We start from the raw sequence: 22,989 nt of genomic DNA, 5'->3' as shown, positions 1-22,989 counted from the left end.
ATGCCTGGAATGGATGCTTTGGCAGATGGGAAGGATATTTCATCCCACAACAATATTAGGGGAAATGCGTTTGTATTTCAAATTCGCTAGTGGTGCACTTATAATGTTCAAAATCAAGGGGGGGAAAAGCTCAGAAATGCATGAATTATTAAAAAAACAGCATCTCGCTCACTCTGTTTATTGCTCTGTGGAACCAACACAGCTGCTGTTATTCCTCATAACACTTCGTTAATTCTGAATACAAGCGTTTTATTACTCTGACAATTCTGACAGGCAGGCAGATGCCGTATTTTAACAGGGTACCCTTCGATTCCCCCCCCCCTCAGATGAACGGCATATGCGGAGAAAACCTAAACTCCCATAATACCGTCATTAAAACTCTGCAAAGTGAAATACTAATTCTTTTTTTAAAAAAAAATAGCCCAAAATAGATTGCTGCAATTTTAAATTGAGGCTGTAGGCCTAGTTGTCCCCTCCCCCACTACTGTGGCATGTCTGTACGCTTTGCCTCACACGAAACTGAAGGTTTGTATCTTTAGCCACACTGGGTGAGAGGCAGCTAAAACAGGGTTAAAATAGCTAAAGCAGGTTTACCTCTCTTTTGTATCTTATTGTAACTGAATTTGGCATATCCTCATCTCCTTTTATCCACCTGTGAGGGCCAAGAGGGTGGGATTTGAACATGAGAGATGCCGGTCATTGAACATGAGAGACGCTCTACTGTTGGATACAGAAATACAGACTTAAAACTAGAATGTGTTGAGAACAGGAAGGTGGCAATTTTTTTTAAAAAAAACCCAACAGTGACAGATCTTTAACATTTACAAAAATGGAATATTATGCCTTGCTTCTCACATGCATTTACAGTCTAGAATAGAATCTTTACCATTGTCTCCATGTTTTTTGTTCTGGACTACTGTATCAGCAGTTTTCAGTATTATCTATTATATCTTTCTGAATTACTTGTCTAAATTTGACCATAATTCTACTCTTATCTGCCAGGTAGATTCCCCAAGGTGACTGGATATAGTTGCTCGGCCCTATGGGAGATGACCCTTGTGTTGCTGCAAGGTTTCGTATTTTCTTCCACCTTATTCAACATGTACATGAAGGTGTTGGGAAATGCAATTTGAGGATTTGGAGTTCATTGCCAGCACTAGCCTGATGATAATATGTTATATCTTCCTCAGTTCTTGGCAAGGTGGTGCTGGAATCCCTGAGCAAGTTGTCTGGCGTTAATAATGAGCTGGATGAAGGCCAATAAAAAGAAGTTCTGTCCAGCTAAGACTGAGCTGTTGACGGTAGGTGAACAAGTTGATGGTAGGTGAACTTGTTAATTTGAGTGTAGGTGGGCAACCTGTTCTTACAGCACTTCAATGTTCATGGATCCAGCATTATAGCTTGACAGTTTCGGTACAGAGTGCCTTTATCTTGTTGAGTTTGGTGCATCATCTGTTCTCTTCCCCATATTATAATGCTTGTGTCACCATCTAACATACCTAATATAATAACTTCAGAATTTTATTTCCGTAGTGCATTTTATGTGGGTCTGCCTTTGAAGACTGTCCAGAAACTTTAACTGATCTAAAATGTAGCACCCAGGTTACTGTCGAGAAATAGCCTCAGAGACCAATCTTCTTATGTCTGCTGCCAGTATATTTTTTGGCACAATTCAAAGTACTGTTGTTGACTTTTAAAGCCTTAAACAGTCTTGGTCAGGGTAATACGAAGGGGCACCTTCTCTCCTAATTTTCTATCTTCCTCTGTCATCAAAGTCATTAGCAGAGACTCTGTTGAGTATACCAGTGTTTCCCAACCTTGTGCCTCCAGCTGTTTTCGGACTACAATTCCCATCATTCCTGACCACTGGTCTTGCTAGCTAGGGATGATGGGAATTGTAGTCTCGAAACATCTGGAGGCACAAGGTTGGGAAACACGAGTATACCATCCCTAATGAGGTACGGTTAGCAGTGAACAGGACAGGATCTTCTTAGTAGTGACACCATTCCTCTGAAATCCCTGGTAAGTAAAGCTGTCCTGGACACCTCACCTCTCATCCAGGAAGCTGGGTTGGGGGAAAGAGCTCTTTAAAGGGCCTTCTCGGTAGTGGCACCCGCCCTGTGGAACGCCCTCCCAGCAGATGTCAAGGCAATAAGCAACTATTTTACTTTTAGAAGACAACTGAAGGCGGCCCTGTTTAGGGAAGTTTTTAATGTTTGATGCTGTACTGTTTTTAATATTCGGTTGGAAGCCACCCAGAGTTGCTGGGGAAACCCAGCCAGATGGGCGGGTTATAAATAATAAATTATTATAATATTATTATTATAAAGGAGTGTTCACTCCAAAATCAAAGAGTATTGATTGTTCTTTTCTAGTTGCTTTGTTGTGTGTTTTAAAGATGAGTTGTGTTGCATTTATATTTTGTACGCTATATTTAATTGGTTGTAACCTTCTTTGAGAGTGTTTAACTAGGAAGCAGCATAGCAATCTTTTTTTAAAAAAACAACATTTTATTACTTGGGCAAATATGGTGTTGTTGGAGCTAGGTAGTGGTATGTATCTTCTAATCCAAAGATGAACTTCGGAGTTTCTCCAGTTATTCCCAACGCTGTGTGTTAAGAAGTTAACTTTTGTATTCCTTATTTTGAAGTTCCTTTATACAGCCTACCTGCCCAATTCCATGCAAGTTTACTCAGGTCAATATTTCTTATTAAGTCTTTTTAGGATGGCACATGTTAAGTCACACGGAGTTCAATCGGAGTAAACTTTCATAGATGGGATTTCTGCTTTAACACGGTAAATAAACCATGCAAACGGACCGCCTTTCTGGAATATATAAAGGTAAAGGTATTAGGTCCAGTCAAAGGCGACTATGGGGTTGCAGCACTCATCTTGCTTCAGGCTGAGGGAGCTGGCGTTTATCCACAGACAGCTTTCCGGGTCATGTGGCCAGCAGGACTAAACCGCTACTGGTGCACGGAGGAGTGTGATGAGTGCCAGAGCACACGGAAACGCCATTTACCTTCCCGCCGTAGTGGTACCTATTTATCTACTTGCACTGGTATACTTTTGAACTGCTAGGACGGCAGAAGCTGGGACAGAGCAACGGGAGCTCACTCTGTCGTGGGGATTCGAACCACCAACCTTCTGATCAGCAAGCCCAAGAGGCTCAGTGGTTTAGACTACAGCTACCCGCATTCCTTCTGGAATATGTATATTTGCTAAACATTTTTTCCCGTTGTTCGCTGTGGCTTTTGCCAAGTGTGGGTATTCTTACTGAGATGCCACAACCTGACTACCTTTGGAGGTTTTAGCCTTTATTTGGAGGGAAACTGGATCATTTGAATCTAAGATACTCTGTTTGTAAAAAAAGAAAAGAAAAGAAAATTCCTAGAGAAAAAGATCTGCCAAAAAATTGAAGCTGCTGTCAGATATTGTACTTCTGTTGAGGCATATTTTGCAAAAAGAAGAAGAAGAGGAAGACGAATAATGCAAGAACTCAGAAATTATCTGTGCACTGTTACTGGAACAAATATGGGTTCTCAAGCTGTGAATTTGTTGTTGTTGTTTAGTCATGTCTGACTCTTCGTGACCCCATGGACCAGAGCATGCCACAAACAGCATCATTTATTATGATGATTGATTTGCCATGCAAAACATCTTTCTGGGCTCCTGTCTTGACTAAGCAGGTTTTCTAGAAGCCTAGAGTATGATAGTAAACCCACATTGGTCATTGGTTTGAAGTCCTGTTTATTCTGTTATATTTTACTCCAGGAAGATCCATTTATCCTAAATAGAACCCAATAAGGTCAGCATGTATGTAAAAATAGGTATATGTGACTCCATTGAGATCCCAAGATGAAATTTTGCAGGAAGCTCATGGAAATGTTTAATCATATTAATTTTTAATCGCTTTTTAAAATTTTAAATTATGTAACTTTAAAATTTAAAGTAAGTCCATCACGTGCCATATCATATTAAAGCCCATGAAGTTCTGAAGAGATTTATATTTTTACTTTTGAAATATCTCAATTCTGGGCTGAACTTTTAAGGTTTTTGTGTAGTCCAGCAAGGCCAAAATTGTCAAATTTTTAAAATTTCAAACCCTTGTAACGGTATGAGATAAAAATAATAATTAAAAACTGAGATCTGGGACCTTCTCTTATACTACTTTTAGGAAACTGAAACTGAAAGCAAAATAAAATGGTAATGTAAAAGCCTTTGGATCACTTGACATGGAATGGCCCACTCCATGCCTGTGAGTGCAGAAGTGAGTTTATTGCTATTTGCTGCTCTTGTGATTCTCCGGATTAGAGGAAATAAATGTAAATTCAATGAAAAGCTTCTGGTAATAAAACAAAGAAATGCCAGTACTTCAGAGGCATCACATTTATGTATGGCAGCAGTAGATGTTAGAAAACGACTCATAGATTTGGAAGGATGATTGATGTGTTGTATATTATACTTACAAAATTCAACATTTACCCTGTTTGTGTAATATATACCAATCATGCCATTTTACAGTCCTTGAGCTCATTGTTCCTTGCATTTGTGCTGTGGATTTATTTTTCCTTATCTCTATACTGTGGATTTCCCTCCCGCTTTTCAGGCTAGATTTATGAACCGAGGAAGAAGGATGACATATCCTGCAAGAACCAGCTATACCTTGATTCCAAACCAGAAATATCGACGAAGCTACCGTCGTTCCAGCAAGTTTAGCAGCACCCTGGATGCAGATTCTCAATCTCTGTCAACCCTTGGGAATTTCAAAGCACTCCCCTTAGAAATCTTTCAGATGGTTTTAGAATATCTGCCAGGTGAGAACTTGAGGCTTTGTGATGTTTCTGCTACAAAAGCTACCCCACTTGCCAAATGTAGCATACCACATTAGCTGCCAGTTAATATGTGGCAAGCTACTACAGCATGTTTGGTTTATCAGGCGAGGCTGCTCATTTATAAATGACAGTGGCGATCTGTTATTATTTATTGAGATGCAGAGTATTTTGTACCAGTGGTGGTATACTTCTTTGGCTTGTTTTGGTTCGGGACTCATTGCCCCTATGCTGCTATTCATGCTTTTGGGACATATACAGTGGTACCTTAGTTTAAGAACAGCTTAGTTTATGAACAACTTGAATTAAGAATGCGGCAAACCCAGAAGTAGGTGTTTTGGTTTGTGAACTTTGCCTTGGAAGGAGAACATGTTCCGCTTCCTGTTGAGTGTGTTCCATTTGTAAATTGAGTCCCCTGCTGCTATGGGAAAGTACACCTTGGTTTAAGAACGCTTTGGTTTAAGAATGGACTTCTGGAACGGATTAAGGACAGGGAGTGGCCGTCGAGACCACATAACACCGGTCTTGAAAGATCTACATTAGCTTCCAGTACGTTTCCAAGCGCAATTCAAAGTGTTGGTGCTGACCTTTAAAGCCCTAAATGGCCTTGGTCCAGTATACCTGAAGGAGCGTCTCCACCCCCATCGTTCTGCCCGGACACTGAGGTCCAGCACCAAGGGCCTTCTGGCAGTCCCCTCGTTGCGAGAAGCCAAGTTGCAGGGAACCAGGCAGAGGGCCTTCTCGGTAGTGGCACCCGCCCTGTGGAACGCCCTCCCATCAGATGTCAAAAGGATAAACAGCTACCAGATTTTTAGAAGACATCTGAAGACAGCCCTGTTTAGGGAGGCTTTTAATGTTTAATAGATTTTTGTATTTTATTTTTCTGTTGGAAGCCGCCCAGAGTGGCTGGGGAAACCCAGCCAGATGGGTGGGGTATAAATAAATAAATAAATAAATAAATAATTATTAGTTTGTAAACCAAGGTACCACTGTATGTATTTTTTTCCTCTCAATATAGAGTGCCTACATGGTTGTTTGTTTGTTTTTAAAGTTAACTCCTAGTTTATATTGTAGACTCCTAGTCTATACATCAGGGGAACCTCAGGCCTTGGGACCAAATGTGGTCCTTCAGGTTTCTTGGTTCAGCCCTAGGAACTCTTTCCCACACCTTCTTTGACTCCTTTTGCCTGGCTAGAATGTGCCTGTGGCAATGCCTCTTGTTGCCTGGAAAGAGAATCGGGAGGTGTGTGGTATATGTGGGTATAGAAACCTCCCACTTTCGCATGGCCGGAATGTAACCTACTGTACAAAGGTAAGAGGTGTGCCCATTGCTCTGCCCACTCTTGCATCTGGTCCTGGCCGCCCCTGGTATATGGCCCCCAGAAGCTTGCCCACAAAAGAATGTGGCCCTTGGGGATGAAAAATGCCCCCACCCCTGCCTGCTGTACATACCGTATATACCGGTATCTTATGAAGTGCACAGAAGGGGCTTCCATGGAGTTGAAAAGTACTCAGGGTTGTGCAAGGTCAGAAACAATTACTTGGCTCCCCAAAATACCTGTTTGGTGGATGGATGAATATGCACAGAATCAGATTTAACTAATTAAAGGGAGAAAGGCTCCAACAATTAAGGGGCATAGAGGGCAATGGGATGGAAGGCATTGCAATAAAGCTGCCGAAACATAATCAGTAACATTGTGGAAAAGCTAAGTTCCTGTTTATGAGACATCAACTTTCAGACTAAGAAACTGGAATTGGAAGACAACTGGAGCCTGCAACAAAATGTTGCAGTGGAGATTGCTCTTGTTCAGGGTTCTAGCCATTCTGTTCCACTTGATTATCTTTTTTCCTCTCTTCTTTCTCTCCTCTCTTCAACAGTCATCCCAGCATTATGTGGCCACTGAGCATGCTCAGTTCTCACTGGGATGTTGGGGCCCTCCCCTCCTCCATTTAGGGTCCTGCCTCCACCCCAGATGTGTTATATTTCTGCACAGCTGTGGGTTCTCCTGTGTCCCTTTTATTCTTGTGCCATTTTGACTATATATAAGCAGTAGCACTCACAGCCTGAACAAATGGAAACAGAAGGCCTTACTTAGTCACATGATTAAACTCTATATTCTCATTGGCCTGGTTCACATATCACATTAAAACATAGTTAAAATAAACTGTGTTTTAATGTGAGTGGCATGCTAGTTGCAGGTGCTTCACTCATCCCCTGCTCCTGCTGCACTGCCAGGAAACCAGCAAAAAAAATTCCTTGGCTTGCTCCTCAGGGCCAGCCTACTGCTGTGCAGCAACAAGGGGGGCAAAGCACCTTGTGAGCCCAGCTTGTCAACTAATTTGTAAGAGCAACAATGTTTACTTGGAATAGTCAGCACCCTGAAGTTTATAATAAGGATTCTGGAAGAAGTTTAAATTGAACCCTCATACGGGGAAAGGGCAAATTGCCTGTGTCTTGTGATGGGAAAAATTAGCCAAGGTCTGATACTTAGTCACTGGGGGCCACATTGAATCCTCAGGCCACCCTAAGATATAGTGAATTATTGACTGATAATCAACAATGGTTTTCTAGAGAATAAGGGCTCATGGTTGTGTGTGTTTTTTCTTTTCCTTTTCCTCCCTTTATTCAGTGAAGGATATCAGCATGCTAAGCATGGTATCAAAGACTATCAGCAGCCGCCTTATTAATTACATCTCAACTCCTACAGGAAACCGAAGGCTTTTGCGGCAGGACTTTCATAATCCTGAGCTATCTGGCTGTAGGAAAGGATCCTCCATTCTAGAACACTACAAATCCTTAGGTGACAACAATGACAAAAACGGTTTTTTTTATTCCAGGGACACAAAAATAGATTACAATCAAATAAAAGGAAGCCAGGATTCAAGATCCTGGTTAACTGGAGAATAAGAACATAGATACAAATTGATAGGAGGATAGGAGGGTAATTTCTCTATGACAATTAATCCAGATCCAGATTCAGTCATATAGTGAACAAGGGTTAGTTTCTCATCAGATGAGCATAAATCTCAAGTCTCAAAGACTTTTGCTGGACATTTCTTTGGTTTACAATGAAAGAAAAGAGAACAGTAGTTCTTTTTAATACTTTCTACTACATACAATACATGCATACATACATAATTTTATTCGTATGCCACATTTCCATACTTCAAGCCATGCAAAGGTGGCTTGCAACATGGAAAAAAATAGATACCATAATTACAACAAAACAAAAGCAGTCATAAAGAATAAATCAAACATCAAATCAAACATTTTCCATATTAATCATCAGATCTAAAATAAAGATACAAAAAAATCAGTAAAAGCAACAACCTCCGCGCCCACCTGCAACAGCAACCCCCACAACAACACCTCAGCCCAATAATCTTTTTCGCAGCCTCAGCTTTTGTAGCTGGAGTCAGTCAGGGCCCCACTCTCCCGTCTAGTTGGGAAAAGACCTGCAAGGCTAGGAGCAGGTGTTCCAGGACTCAGAGCCAAGATGGCCTCTGAGGCTCTAGTTGTAGCATACTCTTGTTGCATCCTGCAAAAAAAAGAAATCAGTTCCATGTACAAAGTTAGGAATTGAATAATGCCCATGTAGTTCAGCAAGTTTGTGGTGGTCACAGCAACCCAGGTTGCCCACTTTTGAAAGATGGCTTTTACAAAAGAAACAAGAAGAGCCCAAGGCCCATCTTGTTCTGCAATCTGTTCTCACTGTGACTGACCAGATGCCTATATGGGAAGCCCATAAGCAGGGCATGAATATAATGGCACTCTCCCTTGTTTGTGAGTCCCAGACAGTGGAGGTAGAACATAGCCTCATACACCATGAATTTGTCTAGCCATCTCTTAAAGCCCTCCAAATTGGTGACCACCACTATAAATTGTGGGAGCAATACTTTACAATGTGTGGAGCACTTTCTTTTGTCTGCCCGGAATCTTCCAACATTCAGCTTCACTGAATGGCCCTGGGTTCCAGTATTATGTTAGAGAGAGAAGAGTTTCTAGCTACTTTCTCCACAATATGCGTAATGTTATACACCTTTATCATGTCCTCTATTACTTGCCTTAAAAAAAAACTAACTAAAAAGACCTAAGTGTTGTTTTGGTTGCTGCTTTTTTAAAAAAAAATTATTAAAGGATTTCTTGATTTACAGAAATTTGGTTGCTGTTTTCTGAAACCTTTGCAGCTCTACAATACCCTTTTTCAGATAAGGCAACCAGAACTGTACACAAAAAGTTACAATTATCTGGGCCCTCCAGATGCTGTTGGACTCCAACTCCCATCAGCCCCAGGCAGCCTGGCTGGTGGCCAGAAGAAACAGTAATACATAATGATCAAAATGTGTTGCTCCTTCTGGAATAGCAAAATGAGTTTTATAGCTAAGCAGGGATATGAACACAGGACAAAGGACTATGTTCCAAGTCCTTGGCCCTTACATGGCACTAGTTCTCTGTTTCAGCAGCTGAATGAGCAAAAAAGCTCATTGACAGTTTCATCCCTCAGCCTTCTTTGCCTGTCCCCCCAAATATATTTCCAGCATTCTCACTCAGAATTATCTACCAGTTTTCCTGAACAATACACTGTTGACCTAGTTTTTTTAAAATAAAAATTTGAACCATAAGTTTCCACTGGCTGAGAAATATTTTCCCCTACTACAAACAAGCTGTTCCAAATTCTAGATCAAAAAACAACTCTGTTGTGTGCTATGCCATAATAATTCAAAATAATATATCCTCTAACATGGCTTGGAAGAAAGTCAAAAGCTCTTCTTTCCATGATGGACAAGGGTAGCCGAGTTTTCCCCAGCGTACTTTCAGATTCTATTGTATTTCTTTTTAATATAAATATTTTTAGTAACTGTCACTTTACAGTTGACACAACCTTTCTCGCAAGGCTTGAAATGCTATTTACATGACCTTTTAAAAACAACAACAATTTCTGAAGTGCTTTGATATGCAAGTCTCAACACAAGGAGCCGAAGTTGGCAGAGGCCTCAAAGGATTTCAGTTTTACAGACTGATCCATAAACCAATTAATCTGGAGGACTTTCGTTTTATCCAACTGATGTGGCTTTAAGTCCAAACAGTCATTTGAAACTAAATCAATTTACAAGTAGCAATGCTAATAATAAACATTTGTGTAATGATTTGCTGGAAACAGAAGAAGGAAAGTCATTGTTATCCAACTATCCTAACTAGCTGTCTGTTAACAGTGTGTAGCCTATTACTTAGTTTAGTAAAGAAATTGGCTTCTGGCTCCTAACAGCACAGGAGTGCAGGGTTTGGCAATACAGTACAATACAGAATATTATATTTCAAAATATTCCTGTGTGCTTTTTCTCTCTCTTTGCAGGCCTGTTGTTAAAAAGGTGTACCTTATTGCTGCCTACAAAGGAGAGGTTGAGGTACATACACAAGATACTTTCAGAAGTAAGCATAACAGCTTTTTTAAAAACCCACCTTTGTACGTGTGCACATGCAAATTGCCTTATGCCACCTAAAATGCCTAGTAAATTGAAAGTTCCACCCCTCTTTTATCTTTATAGATTTCCTGTTTTAAATTTAGTGGCTGCTCAGATCCATTTCATTGTTTAGGACTACAGTGTTACGGAGTATTTTTACAGGTAAAGGATACTTTAAGGGAGAAAAGAAATTGGGTTCCATGGTTGCTTTGAAACAACACAAAGTTTTAGGGACTTGGTTTTCACCTGTAGTTCCTATCTTTGGTCATCACAGATAAAAATATAATGAGTTAGCAGAGAGGTTGTCTGTTATTTTCCAAAATGCTTATTGCACTGATGTGTCATAGAAATAATCAGAAGTCAGTATTATTCCATTCATTTCTCCAAATCACCGTGTGACAGAAAGAGGGAGAACTGGATTGTTAGTGGTCACTTAGGATGTGCCCATGGGGAAAATACTTGATACTTCATTTTTCAAGAATTTGGAAATATTGGTGCACACTGTAAAATTTGCTTTAAATGAGTGTTGCTACAAAATCCTTCTGAGGGAATCCTTCTAACCTGAATTTATGACTGTGAGGTTCTGGAATGGACAAAAAATATACCTCCATCTGTCCTGGGAATCTTAATTTTCCAACCTGTATTACTGTGTGGATATATGGAACCCCTACCTTGTTTCCAGCTCTCAAATTACTTGTAGGTGCCTCAACTCCCTTTTGAATGTATGGTATTCTCTCTGCAACAAAGAGTTCGCTCTATGGCTTTATACTTTTACTGTTTGAGGTTTCGTTCTCTTCCTGTTGTTGGCAAAGGCAGAGCTATAACTCTTTCACTGCCTCCCAAGTATTTGATGCAGCTATTCATCTTTTGAGGATTAGTATCTCTCTCTCCTGTCAGCCCTCTACTTCTGCTACTTTCCCCTGGCTGCTTGCATTAATTTCATTGCCTCCCTCCCAAGGACAGTAGAGTCAGGCAACTAGAGCGCAGTACTGAGTCATATTAGAATATTGTACTGTGGTACCTCAGGTTACAGATGCTTCAGGTTACAGACTCCGCTAACCCAGAAATAGTACCTCGGGTTAAGAACTTTGCTTCAGGATGAGAACAGAAATCGCGCGGTGGCGGTGTGGCGGCAGCGGGAGGCCCCATTAGCTAAAGTGGTACCTCAGGTTAAGAACAGTTTCAGGTTAAGAACGGACCTCCAGAACGAATTAAGTTATTAACCCAAGGTACCACTGTACACAGAAAAGAAATACATAGCTAAGAGATGTCAGACCTTGCAAAGTGATTTGGTGATCTTTATGTGTCTACATTTGTTTTGTTTTTTTCCTGTAATGTTTTCAGACTTTAACAGCAGGTTGGGATGAATTAGAATGTCATCGGGTTTATAACTTCCTCTGTGAGTTGAGCAATTTACCCCGGAGAGTGCAGACAGTTGTTGGCAGCAAACCTGGTAAATACACCTTGTGAGGGAGAATAGTGTCCTACAACCTTCTTGTTCTGAATTCAGAAGGTATGGAGGCAAGGGCAAGATCCTTGACTCTAAAACTGTGTACACACTCCCATTTATTTTGCATCCATTGTGTCCCCCACCCACTGTTTTAGGAAGCGGTGAATATACACAACATTAGCCACAAACCATATCTATCCTGCATTAGCCCTGTTGCTTCTTACAAAATGCTGCCTTTTCCTGCCTTTTCCCCAAGCCAGCTTCAATCGAAGCTGAGATTGCATTGCAGGGGGGTGGACTGAATGACCCTTGCGATCCCTTCCAACTCTACAACTCTATGATTCCATGACCTAGCTGTGTTTTAAGCCAGTAATGTTCTCACAGCCTGAGTCTGTAGAACTCACTTTCTGCTATTATTTGCAGCAATGTAAAACCGGGCTATTCTGTACCAAGGCTGATTCCTACATGTTTATTTAATGTCTTAGGAAGTGCCCGAAAACTGGAGCTGAGGATAAGGATCTTTTGCCGCAGTGTTCTTTTAAACCATTGGATTCATCGGAGTGATTCGGCATTTTGGCTGACACGTATTTTAAAGCCATGGCCTATGGTAAATCAAGCCCGGCTTCTATATATACTGTTTGGGCCTGCCTCTAACTTGGATGGTAAGCTGTTTCAAGTAATAAGGCATAAAATCTATAACATAGGTAGAAATATATGGGTAGGCTACCTGTAAATTCTGCCTATGCAATTCCAAATGTTTTGTTGCAGAAAGAATTGGAGTTGGCTTTTGCTGCCAACTCCCCAAGGGACTTTGATTCCCCTAAGTCCATGATGGGTCAACGGGTCAGTGAAGAATGGATGGAGGCAGGATTCAGGGAAAGCAAGGCAGATCTTTATTTTTCTGTTGCAACAAGTCCCCCCCCCCTTGCAAGGAGGTGAGAGACCCAGAACAAAGATGTGCAAGCCCCTTTTAAGACATTAGACATTGTCCAACCCCTTATCCAAAGCTTAAAAGCATCATGCATACATCACAGAAAGAGGCAGGCTTACCACAGAAATTTGAGTGTGTGGCTTCTCTCCTGTCTGCCTGAGGATACCTGATGTTATACTGATTGCATTACCTGGGCAGTCTGGCCATTCTTTTGAGATGGTAAATACTTTAGTTCTTGAATCCAGGTCACAGGACCACCCTATTCATACACAAAATATGCCATTAAGATAGGATTTGAAGTATTTAGAAGAGAAAGAATTATTGGGAAAGGTTTCTCTTCTGCAGAGGAAATATTTAGAGTCATTTGGAGAGCCAAGTTGTCTTTTTTGGGATTGTTCTGTGTGCTAAAAATTATGTATAATTTTTTCAATGAATCTTTCCTAAATTTTGGAGGGAGAAGGATTGGTTTTCTGTGGAGTGTGTGTCAACTCTCTGTGTGTGTGTGCACCCTAAAATTTTATAACAGTTGCAATAAGTCCTCAGTGTATTAGGGAAAGCATCATGAAAATATTCTGATTTACATCATTCTTGTTGAAGAAACTGTCCTTGTTAGGTGTGGAACCAGCTTCTAACCTTTTATGCTGCAGTAGACATGCATTGTAGGGACGCGGGTGGCACTGTGGGTTAAACCACAGAGCCTAGGGCATGCCGATCAGCAGGGTGAGCTCCCGTTGCTTAGTCCCTGCTCCTGCCAACCTAGCAGTTCGAAAGCACAAATTGCAAGTACTGTAGATAAATAGATACCACTCCGGAGGGAAGGTAAATGGGGTTTCCATGCGCTGCTCTGTTTCGCCAGAAGCAGCTTAGTCATGCTGGCCACATGACCCAGAAGCTGTACTGGCTCTCTCGGCCAGTAAAGCAAAATGAGCACCACAACCCCAGAGTCATCTGCAACTGGACCTAATGGTCAGGGGTCCCTTTCTTTACCTTTACTAGACAGGCATTGTCATTGTTTCATGCCCTCTCCTTAGGAGAAGAGAAAGGCACAATTTGATTGATGAACCTTGGCATTTTCAAGGAAGGCACCATCTTACACATTGCCCCCAGACTTGGCCTGCCTCAGCTAGTAAAGAAAGCGCTTGACAGATTTTCACAGTTTAGTGTGAGGAAAGATTCGTTTTCCTGTAATTTCACCCCTCCACCATATTATTTCCCATCTGTGTCTTCTTACACAGCTATGTTTCTTTTTTCCAAAATACCATGTCTAGTTTACAGCAGTGCTTCTCCATGCCCATAGACTACTGCTTCCTTGTGTCAGTTTTGTAGGAAACTTAACAAAGTCACCTCACATGAAAAAGCAAGTGCTGTCAATTGTACCTGACACCAAAGCATTGGTAGGCATTTACTGTGACTCGTTCACTCACATTTTATGGGGGGCTTCACATGGCATCATCATCATCTACCTGTCGCCCTCATGTTTTCCCAGTGCTTTTGCCTTTTCTTCTGAAGAAAGTCTGACTCTTTTTGAGACGTTCAGAAGAGTAGCATGATCTCCTACACAGGTTTAAATGCCCTTAACGCGACACTTCCATCTTTTTAAGGAGGCACAGTTCTGATGTAGACAGTTATGTAGACAGGTGACTCTATTGCAACTCAATAGAGTTGCACACACTCAATTTAACCTTCCTGGTAGGCATTTCATATCCTCATTAATTTTTCCATCCATCTTCTGATTAGCAATATGGAGCCTATCTGGCTATATATCTTTTAATATTAAAATATTAGCAAAATGTTGCTTGAACAAAATAGGAATGGAGCACTATAATACATTAACACTGACTTTGAAGAAAAACATTTTCCAGTCACTTTCATTTTAGTAACCCACATACCTCACCCCAATTCAACAGTTCTATATTTCCAATCCATTTGGGGGGGAGGGGGGTTAAAATATTATTTATAATACTGTACTACTTAACTTTAAAAGAGTTGTGGTAATTTTGCCACAGTCCTAACCCCACAATGTTGGTGTGTGTGTGTGTCTGTGTCTGTGTCTGTGTCTGTGTGTGTGTAGAGTACTGTGCAGTCACCTCTCTACTGAGTTACTGTTGTCCTTAACGTAATTCAGGGCATGTGGTTTGGCAGAAAACGACTGATGGTCCAGCAGACGAAACCAGTTTGAAAGGGTTGGCAGATGCCATTAAACTACTGTATGACACAGAAGCAAAAGAGTGGACAGCAGATGATGTCATCAGTTTGTTGGATGAACTTGCAGGTACAGTACTGCCTTTCTTCTACTCATTCTCCTAAGAATCCAGAATATTAGGACATAGCCACATTCAGAGCCAATTCACATGACTCAGGGCTGGTGATGAATTGTGAACTGACTCTGTCTAGAGACTGAGTGTTTTGCTTGGATGGCAGGATTATTTCACTGAACATGACATTTCAGTATGTGCCCAGACCTATAGTTTGACATGCCCTCAATTACTTGGCAGTGGTGCAATAAGCTGTGGCCACAAACTGGGAAACTTACAATGTGGGCACAAGGTGAAGCAATAACACAGCTATCTTGCAATGTGCACACACTCAGCCAAGATACATGCTACTCACAATTCAGAATGACTTGCTGATCACGCAGATTGGCTCTGAGGGCCAAACTAGATGCAGTGGGGCCATCATGTTTTCTCCATTCACAGTGGAAGATGGGGGTCTGTACACAGATAAAGTAGGAGATGCTGGCTGGAAGATGTAGGAAAGCATCTAGAGAACTCCAGGTTGAGGATGTCTGCCTTATTTTAACAGTAAAAAGAGACAAAATGCTGGATTCTATTTACTCTCTGCAGTAGGTTGTTCCAGGTTTTTTGGAATTTTGGCATTTTATTGCTTGGCTGAGAAGCTGGTTGGTTTTGTAGATCATATTTTTATTATCTGATTTGTTGGTTAGATATGCTTTATTGGTGCTGTATTGTATCTTGAGGAAATACAACTAACAAAGGGAGCATTTTATATATATATATAAAAGTTTAAGTAGCATAAGACTTATTTTTATAAAATATCTTAAAATATCTTTTAAAAAATAATTCTAATTTTTATAACAGTGGTTCCCCATGACTGGCTTCTGGAAAACAGTGTCCGGCTCCTTATCTTGTGTGGAAACAATATCTGCTTCACTTTTATGGCTAGTAAAGCTGTGAACGGTCGAGCTATCGAACTGGCAAGGCTGGTGGTTTTCCTGGCTTTGGTGAGTAGCAATGAACAGGCAACTTTCCTTCTCTTAGTACAGTATCTTTTTCAAAAATTAAGGCATATCAAAGAGCCAAACTCAATGTCCATAGAAACATGACTGCAAGCTGCCGTCAGACCATTCATATACCCCAGTATTGTTGACAGTGGCAGCAGAAGTTCTCCAGAGTTCCAGGCTGTTTTTCTTTTTCTTACACAGCCCTTCCTCAAGATGCCAGAGATTGAACCTGGAGTGGGGGAAACTTCTGCGTGCAAGACATATGCTCTACCATTGAGCTGCAGTTGTTAATCATGGTGTTAAATGCACGTCAAAGTGCAAGTAGATAAATAGGTACCTCTCCAGTGGGAAGGTAAACGGTGTTTCCCTGTGCTGCTCTGGTTCACCAGAAGCGGCTTAGTCATGCTGGCCACATGACCCGGAAGCTGTCTGCGGACAAACGCCAGCTTCCTCGGCCTATAGAGTGAGATGAGCGCCGCAACCCCAGAGTCGTCTGCGACTGGACCTAACGGTCAAGGGTACCTTTACCTTTTTTACCTTTTCTTTAAAATAATGGGTGCCAGGGGTGCCAACTTGAATAAAATATTGGGGAGTGGCAGGTAAGCCCTGCCCCACACAATCAATCACATGACGCAGCACACACACACATGCACACACGATTTTAATGGCAATGCCAATCAACTTTGGAGGGGGCTGCCCCCTCAAATCTTTTAGGGGGGAAGCGAAGGGATCTCGGACCCTAGGAGAATGGCCAGGGATGGGGAGAAATGATCAACACAATAGCATGTGGGGAGGAGGAGCCAACACTTCCCACTCCACCACAGTCTTGATTAAACTCCTCCTCCTTGAAACTGCTGTTTGGCATGGGAAGGAAATGGAATCAAAGGAAGCTGCCTCCCAGGCCTGATAGAGGTGTGTGTGGGTGTTATAGCTGTCAAGTTCTCCCTTTTTTAAGGGAAATTCCCTTATGCTGAATAGGTTTGCTCATGAGAAAAGGGAAAACTTGACAGCTATGGTGTGTGTGTGTGTGTGTGAGAGAGAGAGAGAGAGAGAGAGAGAGAGAGAGATTTCTATCAAGACCACAGCAGGTGGGATAAGTTCTTCCTTACTTCTTCCTTATGACCTACGGTACAGTATTGATCCTCTTCTCTCTCTCTCTCTCTCTCTCTCTCTCTCTCTCTCTCTCTCTCTCTCTCTCTCTCTCTCTCTCTCTCTCTCTCTCTCTCACACACACACACACACACACACACACTGTTGGCTGTGATTTAGAAGAAGAAGAAACTAGAAACATTTAATGTCATCTTAATTTGGCCCTTTCGCACCAGCTTTTCTATTACAGTGTTCAGGCTACTTGCCAGAATTAACAAAATTGCAGCAAAGTTTTGAAAGAGACAATTTAATATTATCTCTGTGAATACAGCAGACTAATTATCCTGCCTTAGGGTGTTTCTATGGTAGCATCCAAGTATGTCACTTTGTTTATTGCCCACTGCACGATTTTGCTCTTAAGTAGGGAAAGCATTTGTTTTGTACAACACTCTTTGGAGAAATAATTCATTTGGGTTTTGCAGCTACATTTTACTCTCTTAATAACCTAGTTCCCATTTAGGCTAGTTGGAATCTGCACGCCAGACACACACACACACAACCAACCAACACACACACACACACACGAAAGATGTGTCAAAATGCCCTGTATCTAACACGTTTTCCCTGCATTACAATATGTGTCAGAGCTACTCTGTGATGTCTGGCAAATTAGTACAGATAACAAGTGCATCTTCCCACTTCTTTTCTGTCAGGCAAGCAAATGCAATGGGGTGGGGGGGGTGACAGACTCCTGTACCTTTAATTGTTGCACAGGAGAAGAGGGTAGATACTGCTTTTCATGCAAGAGTGAGCAAACCAAACCCTGCTGAGAGCTAGCATGGTGCAGTGGCTAAAAACTGGGCTATGAATCAGTTCTTGGTTCAGGTCTCACTTCTGTCATGACCTCACTCAGTGACCCTTTATTCTACAACATGAAAATAATCATACTAGTCTACCTCACACGGTTGTTGTAAAGATTATGTAAATCACTTTCAACATTTGAAAGCACTATAGCAATGCTCGGTATAATATTATTAAATTTACAGAAAGTGCTAACCTTTGGCTGCAAAGGAAGAATTGGCAGTACACTCAGAGCATACATCTTCCTTTTAGCCATATCTTGAACTTTCCTGTGCTGATGTCATATATGATGTCAAGCACAGGAAGGGTGGACACGGTTTCGCAAAACAGGCTGATGGGCCAGTCTTTAGGCCTGCAGGCCATAGATTCCCCATCACTGATGTTTTGAAGTGAAAAGGGAGGAAGCAAAGATCAACAACTGCTGTCCGTCCCATCAATGGAATGGTCATTAATATTTTCTGTTCTTGTGACAGGTATGTGAGAAGGACCTCTACTGCATGGATTGGGCTGTTAAAATGATGCAGAAAGTCTGCAAGGTTTTCAGTACTCCAGGTGAAAGGAACAACTTCCTGCAAGGTGTGGAGAATTCTTTTGCACACATTATCATGGAAGCACTGCAGTCAGTGATATCAGGTAAGAAATCCTACAGGCAGCAGAACCGTTGTCACCTGCTCATTTATTTAATTGCTGCTTGTCTCTGTCGGCTAGTTTCACTGGGTGCCCCTGCTCTATGTAAACTCACAAATGCCCGGATAGCCTTTCACACAAATTAGATAGTCTAGGTGCAGGAAATAGTTTCATTGCATGCATTGTCTCAAGGCTGCTTGGCTGAGCTCTGAAGTGAGAGCTGTGTCAGATAGATAACACATGTAGCAGGTTTGCTAGATCATAGACATAAGAGGTTTTTAGGGTCCAGGACACCCTGAAGGGTGTTGAGCTTTTTTTTTTTTTTAGGAAGACCCCCAAATTGTTAATTGTTTTTATAGGAAAACCTAGTAATCAGGACATATGGCAGCCCTAGAGGTTTTTAAGCAGAGGTTGGATGGCCCCCTATAAGGCATGCTGTAGCAGCAAATTTCCAGGGTTTTTTGTGTTTGTTTTAAATGAGGTGCCCTTCAAAGTCTTCCTGAACTCTCTAACTCTGTGGTTCTATAATCTCATAAAACGTCTTCCTGAGTTTAGGGTTCCTCTTTTGCATACTCCAAAATATCATTTAAAGTCATTTTTATGTTCTTAATGATGCAATTAATGATAATTATTGTAATGTTTTTGTACGCCTCCTTCTGGCAACTCCTGCAGCCAAGCAGGTGCCAAACGTATTGCTCTGCTTTCCTTTGGACCACATTAGTGAGGCTGAGAGGAGGGTCTTGTTGTCGGGGCATCCCAGGATCTCCACACACACACTGCTCAGGCTTGTACCCAGGGGAGGCCACTAGGCAGCCTAACACAGAGGTTTGACTTCACCCGTGTAGGTGCACTCTGTTGTCTCTCGAGAAAGACGGATGGCAACAATAACAATTCATATTATCTTATTTTTGTAAACCACACTGTGCCCATTTCTGGTGAATGGTGGTACAGAAATCTCTTAACAAAGAAAAAAATAGGAAGTAGTATTTGCAATAGTTTAGAATCAGAATAGGGACACTCTGGCCCTCCAGATGTTGCTGGATTGCAGTTCCTATATTCCCTGACCATTGGCCATGTTGGCTGGACTTATGGGAGTTGTGGACCAACAACACCTGGAAAGCTAGAGGTTCCATATCTTTTTTCTAGAGACCTATGCTGTTAAACTGTCTTTCACCTATGACAATATTTTATTTAGGAATTAATAATATTTCATAGAATCATAGAATTGTGGATTTGGAAGGGAACAGAAGGGTCATCTCGTCCAACCCCTTGCAATGCAGGAATATTTTGCCCAACATGGGGGCTCAAACCCACAAACCTGAGATTAAGAGCCTCATTTGTATCCTGCCCTTCGGTGTTACAGTCCTGAGGGCTAAATCAGGCAATACATTAAATGTATACAGTGGTGCCTCGACTTACGAAGACGATCCATTCCGCGGCCGTCTTTGTAAGTCGAAGTCTTCGGTTGTCGAAGCGCCACTTCTGCACATGCGCGAAGTGCGCTTTCGCACTTCTGCGCATGCACTGACAGTGCGCGCCGCTTTGCGCAGGCGCAGGGCAAAAAAAACTTCCGGGGTTGTCGACTTCGGAAGTCGAAACCTTCGGAAGTCGAATCGTTCGGTTGTCGAGGTACCACTGTAATTGCATTTAACATTCAATGGTACCTCGCAAGACAAAATTAATTTGTTCCACGAGTTGTTTCGTGTTGTGATAATTTCGTCTCGCAAAGCGTGGTTTCCCATAGGAATGCATTGAAATTTAATTCATGCATTCCTATGAGGGGGGGAAGCACACAAAAAAAGCACTGACTCACCCGCCACAGCCAGAAGTTTTTCATATTTTAAGGGGAGGGGGAAGCAGGAGGAGGGCCAGGGAGAGGCTCCCTCCCTCCTTCCCCAGCAGCCGTTCGTGCCGCTCCGGAAGCCCCGCGACTTCTGCTTGGCGCCAACATCACAGCCATGCTCCCTCCCTCCTTCCCCAGCAGACGTTCGCGTGCCCAACCAGTTTTAAGGCTCTGGGGAGGGGGAAGCAGGAGGGGGGCCCTCCCTCCTTGCCCAGCAGCCGGACCCTTGCGCCCAACCGCTTTCCTATTCGCGTGCAGGCGGCTTAAGGTGAGAGTGAGGGGGATCCGGCTGCTGCTCGGCTGCCGGCGGCCGTTTCGGTGGATTAAAGTCACCTCCTCGCGGCGCCCTGCTTCGTCTTGCAAAGTTTTCTATGGCACGGCCATAGAAAACTTCGTCTTGTGAGTCTGCCCAAAAAGCGCAAAACGTTTTCGTCTTGCGATTTTTCCGTGCCGCGAGGCGTTCGTCTAGCGAGGTACCACTGTACCTGATTTTCAGGGGATGGGGAATTAAATAGCAGCCATGACGAGGAGGCTCAGGATTAGGAACCTGTGAGCAAAGGTTAATTCTCCCACCCACCCCTCTCTCTTACACACACCACAGTCTAGGAGAAAAAAAACCCATGGAGGCTACTATTTGACTTGTGTGCAGTGCTGTCATGGAGTGACAATGGCAAGGGCAAATAGCAAACAATCTCCAGGGAGTGATTTTCATCAGGGCTGCACTGTGAAAGTCTAAAACCCTCTCTACACCTTCAGTGTTCCCAATCCTGAGCTCATAGTTATTACTTTACTGGGGGGGGGCACAGCAATGTGTTTCATTCATACATTGTGTTGTCTGGCCCTCAGGGCAGCTAACAGAACATATAAGCCTTGGCTTATATTCGGGTCGGCTTATACTCGGGTATATACGGTATATTTGTTTTTTTGCTTGGGATTTGTGATTGTATTCTTTTCTGTTCTACTTCCTTGTCTTTTTGAAAAACAAATTCACCCCGATCATCATTGGGCTTTTATTCAAAATATTGAATTTGGACTCCTGCAATTTTCAACCTGTGTTTAAAAAAGGGGGGGAAAAGGAACAACCCAGTTTCTAGTCCCAGCTCAAATCAAGCTCTGTGAACACCCAAAGTTGAGCCTCCTTATAAATGTGCAATTCTCTAAATGGCCTCACACTGCAGAAGTGAAAAATAAATTAAAACTTAATATCTGCTACCTAATCGCTATGAATATGCAGCAGCATGAGCTACTGGCTCGCCACTTGCCATTAAATGTTTACAACAATGCAATCAATGCTGTCACAAATCACTAATATAGCACAGATAGGGTAGCCACTAAGAGTAGTCCACAGACTTGCACATTTTTAGCAGATTCTGCAAAATCTGTTTCCATAAAAGTAAGCCTTTTTTTTTTACCTCTTGTTTATTTCGCTTAGGGGAGCACGATGAGGAAGACAGCAGCTTTCTTAATCTATTTCATCTGGTAAATGCACAGGCAAATTTTCATAAGGAAATCCTTTATCTGGCCATGAGCAACAGCATGTAAAATTATCAGCATTTTGGAGAAGATACCCCCATGAGGAATGTTTCCTCTTTCCCATGTGGTTGCCAATATCTTAACCGGCCTTCAAGATTCAGACCTCAGTGGTCACAGGCAACAGCATTATAGCTGGAAAAAAATTGCAGCTTCTGAAGTGTGTTGTTTAATATTTATATATTTATATGCGAACTATATATATATTGATTATACATATTTATACTAGCTGTGTTGCAAAACCAGTTGCATTAGCAGGAGGTGGATATCGGTTTGCAGAAAGGAGAAGCCAGCTATGCTTCGGGAAAACTGGGCAGAGGAGCACAAAACAGTCATATTAAATACTTCAGGTAGTGCAACTGCTAATTCTTTCATTTTTAAGTCACTCTGAGACCGAGAGAAGTAACTTTTAGTTCTGGTTTCCCACTGGGATTTCAATAAAATGAAGGAAGCATAATTAAAGAGGCCCAATCAGTTTTATATCCAGTCCCTATTATGCTATTAACCTTTAAAACAGAGAACTCTGCTGTGGATAATTTGGAAGTTGTTAACTGTATGTGATTTCACCGGAAAGAAGGTTTAAAATAGACATTTTCCCAGGATCAGAGGAGTAGCAGAAGGATCCCCACATAGCACGGCATGTAGAAAGTTAGCACATTGCAAAGTGTTGGCCCCAGCGAAACACTTTTTTTTTTTTGGTGCACTTTGTACTGTGATACCTAAATGTGGACTGCATTTAATGGATTGGGCTGGTTAACTTTTTGCATACTGAAGGAACAAAGCAGACGTTGATCATTTATACTCTTTGCTCTGATCCATTATCTGTAGTAAAATCAGTAATGCAAATTGAGTTATTTTAAAGCTACCTTTGTTGATTTATTCATTCAGAAATAAGCCATGCTGTTTTTGTGTTTGTGTACATCACCACAGAATGAATGACTCCCAAAAGGGACTTGGTAAAATGCACTCTGCAATTGTTACGAATTTGTTCTGAATTTGGTGTGGGACTAGGACAAATTTAAAAAGTTAAGCTTCCATGTTGGGTTAAGCATCGTTAAACCTTTATGCTTATATATTGTGACGAGAGAGCCAAGAAGCAGCGTTTATCTTTCACTCTGCTGG

At 41.9% G+C, this 22,989-nt stretch overlaps 1 protein-coding gene across 1 annotated transcript; it reads left to right on the top strand.

The window, feature by feature from the left end:
* Nucleotides 1–4,628: 4,628 nt before the first annotated feature.
* On the top strand, nucleotides 4,629–21,879 carry FBXO47 (F-box protein 47). The gene is made up of 10 exons (XM_060282018.1): nucleotides 4,629–4,817; nucleotides 7,463–7,633; nucleotides 10,187–10,263; nucleotides 10,380–10,457; nucleotides 11,640–11,748; nucleotides 12,231–12,407; nucleotides 14,802–14,948; nucleotides 15,775–15,917; nucleotides 18,341–18,500; nucleotides 21,770–21,879. Exons 1-10 carry the CDS (start codon nucleotides 4,637–4,639, stop codon nucleotides 21,877–21,879), a joined length of 1,353 nt encoding a protein of 450 aa, XP_060138001.1. The 5' UTR covers nucleotides 4,629–4,636.
* The last annotated feature ends 1,110 nt before the right edge of the window (nucleotides 21,880–22,989 follow it).

This window comes from Zootoca vivipara, chromosome 13 (genome assembly GCF_963506605.1).
Source record: "Zootoca vivipara chromosome 13, rZooViv1.1, whole genome shotgun sequence".
NCBI lineage: Eukaryota > Metazoa > Chordata > Lepidosauria > Squamata > Lacertidae > Zootoca > Zootoca vivipara.
The sequence above is the reverse complement of the archived record's forward strand: the minus strand, read 5'-3'. Positions and strand labels throughout refer to the sequence as shown.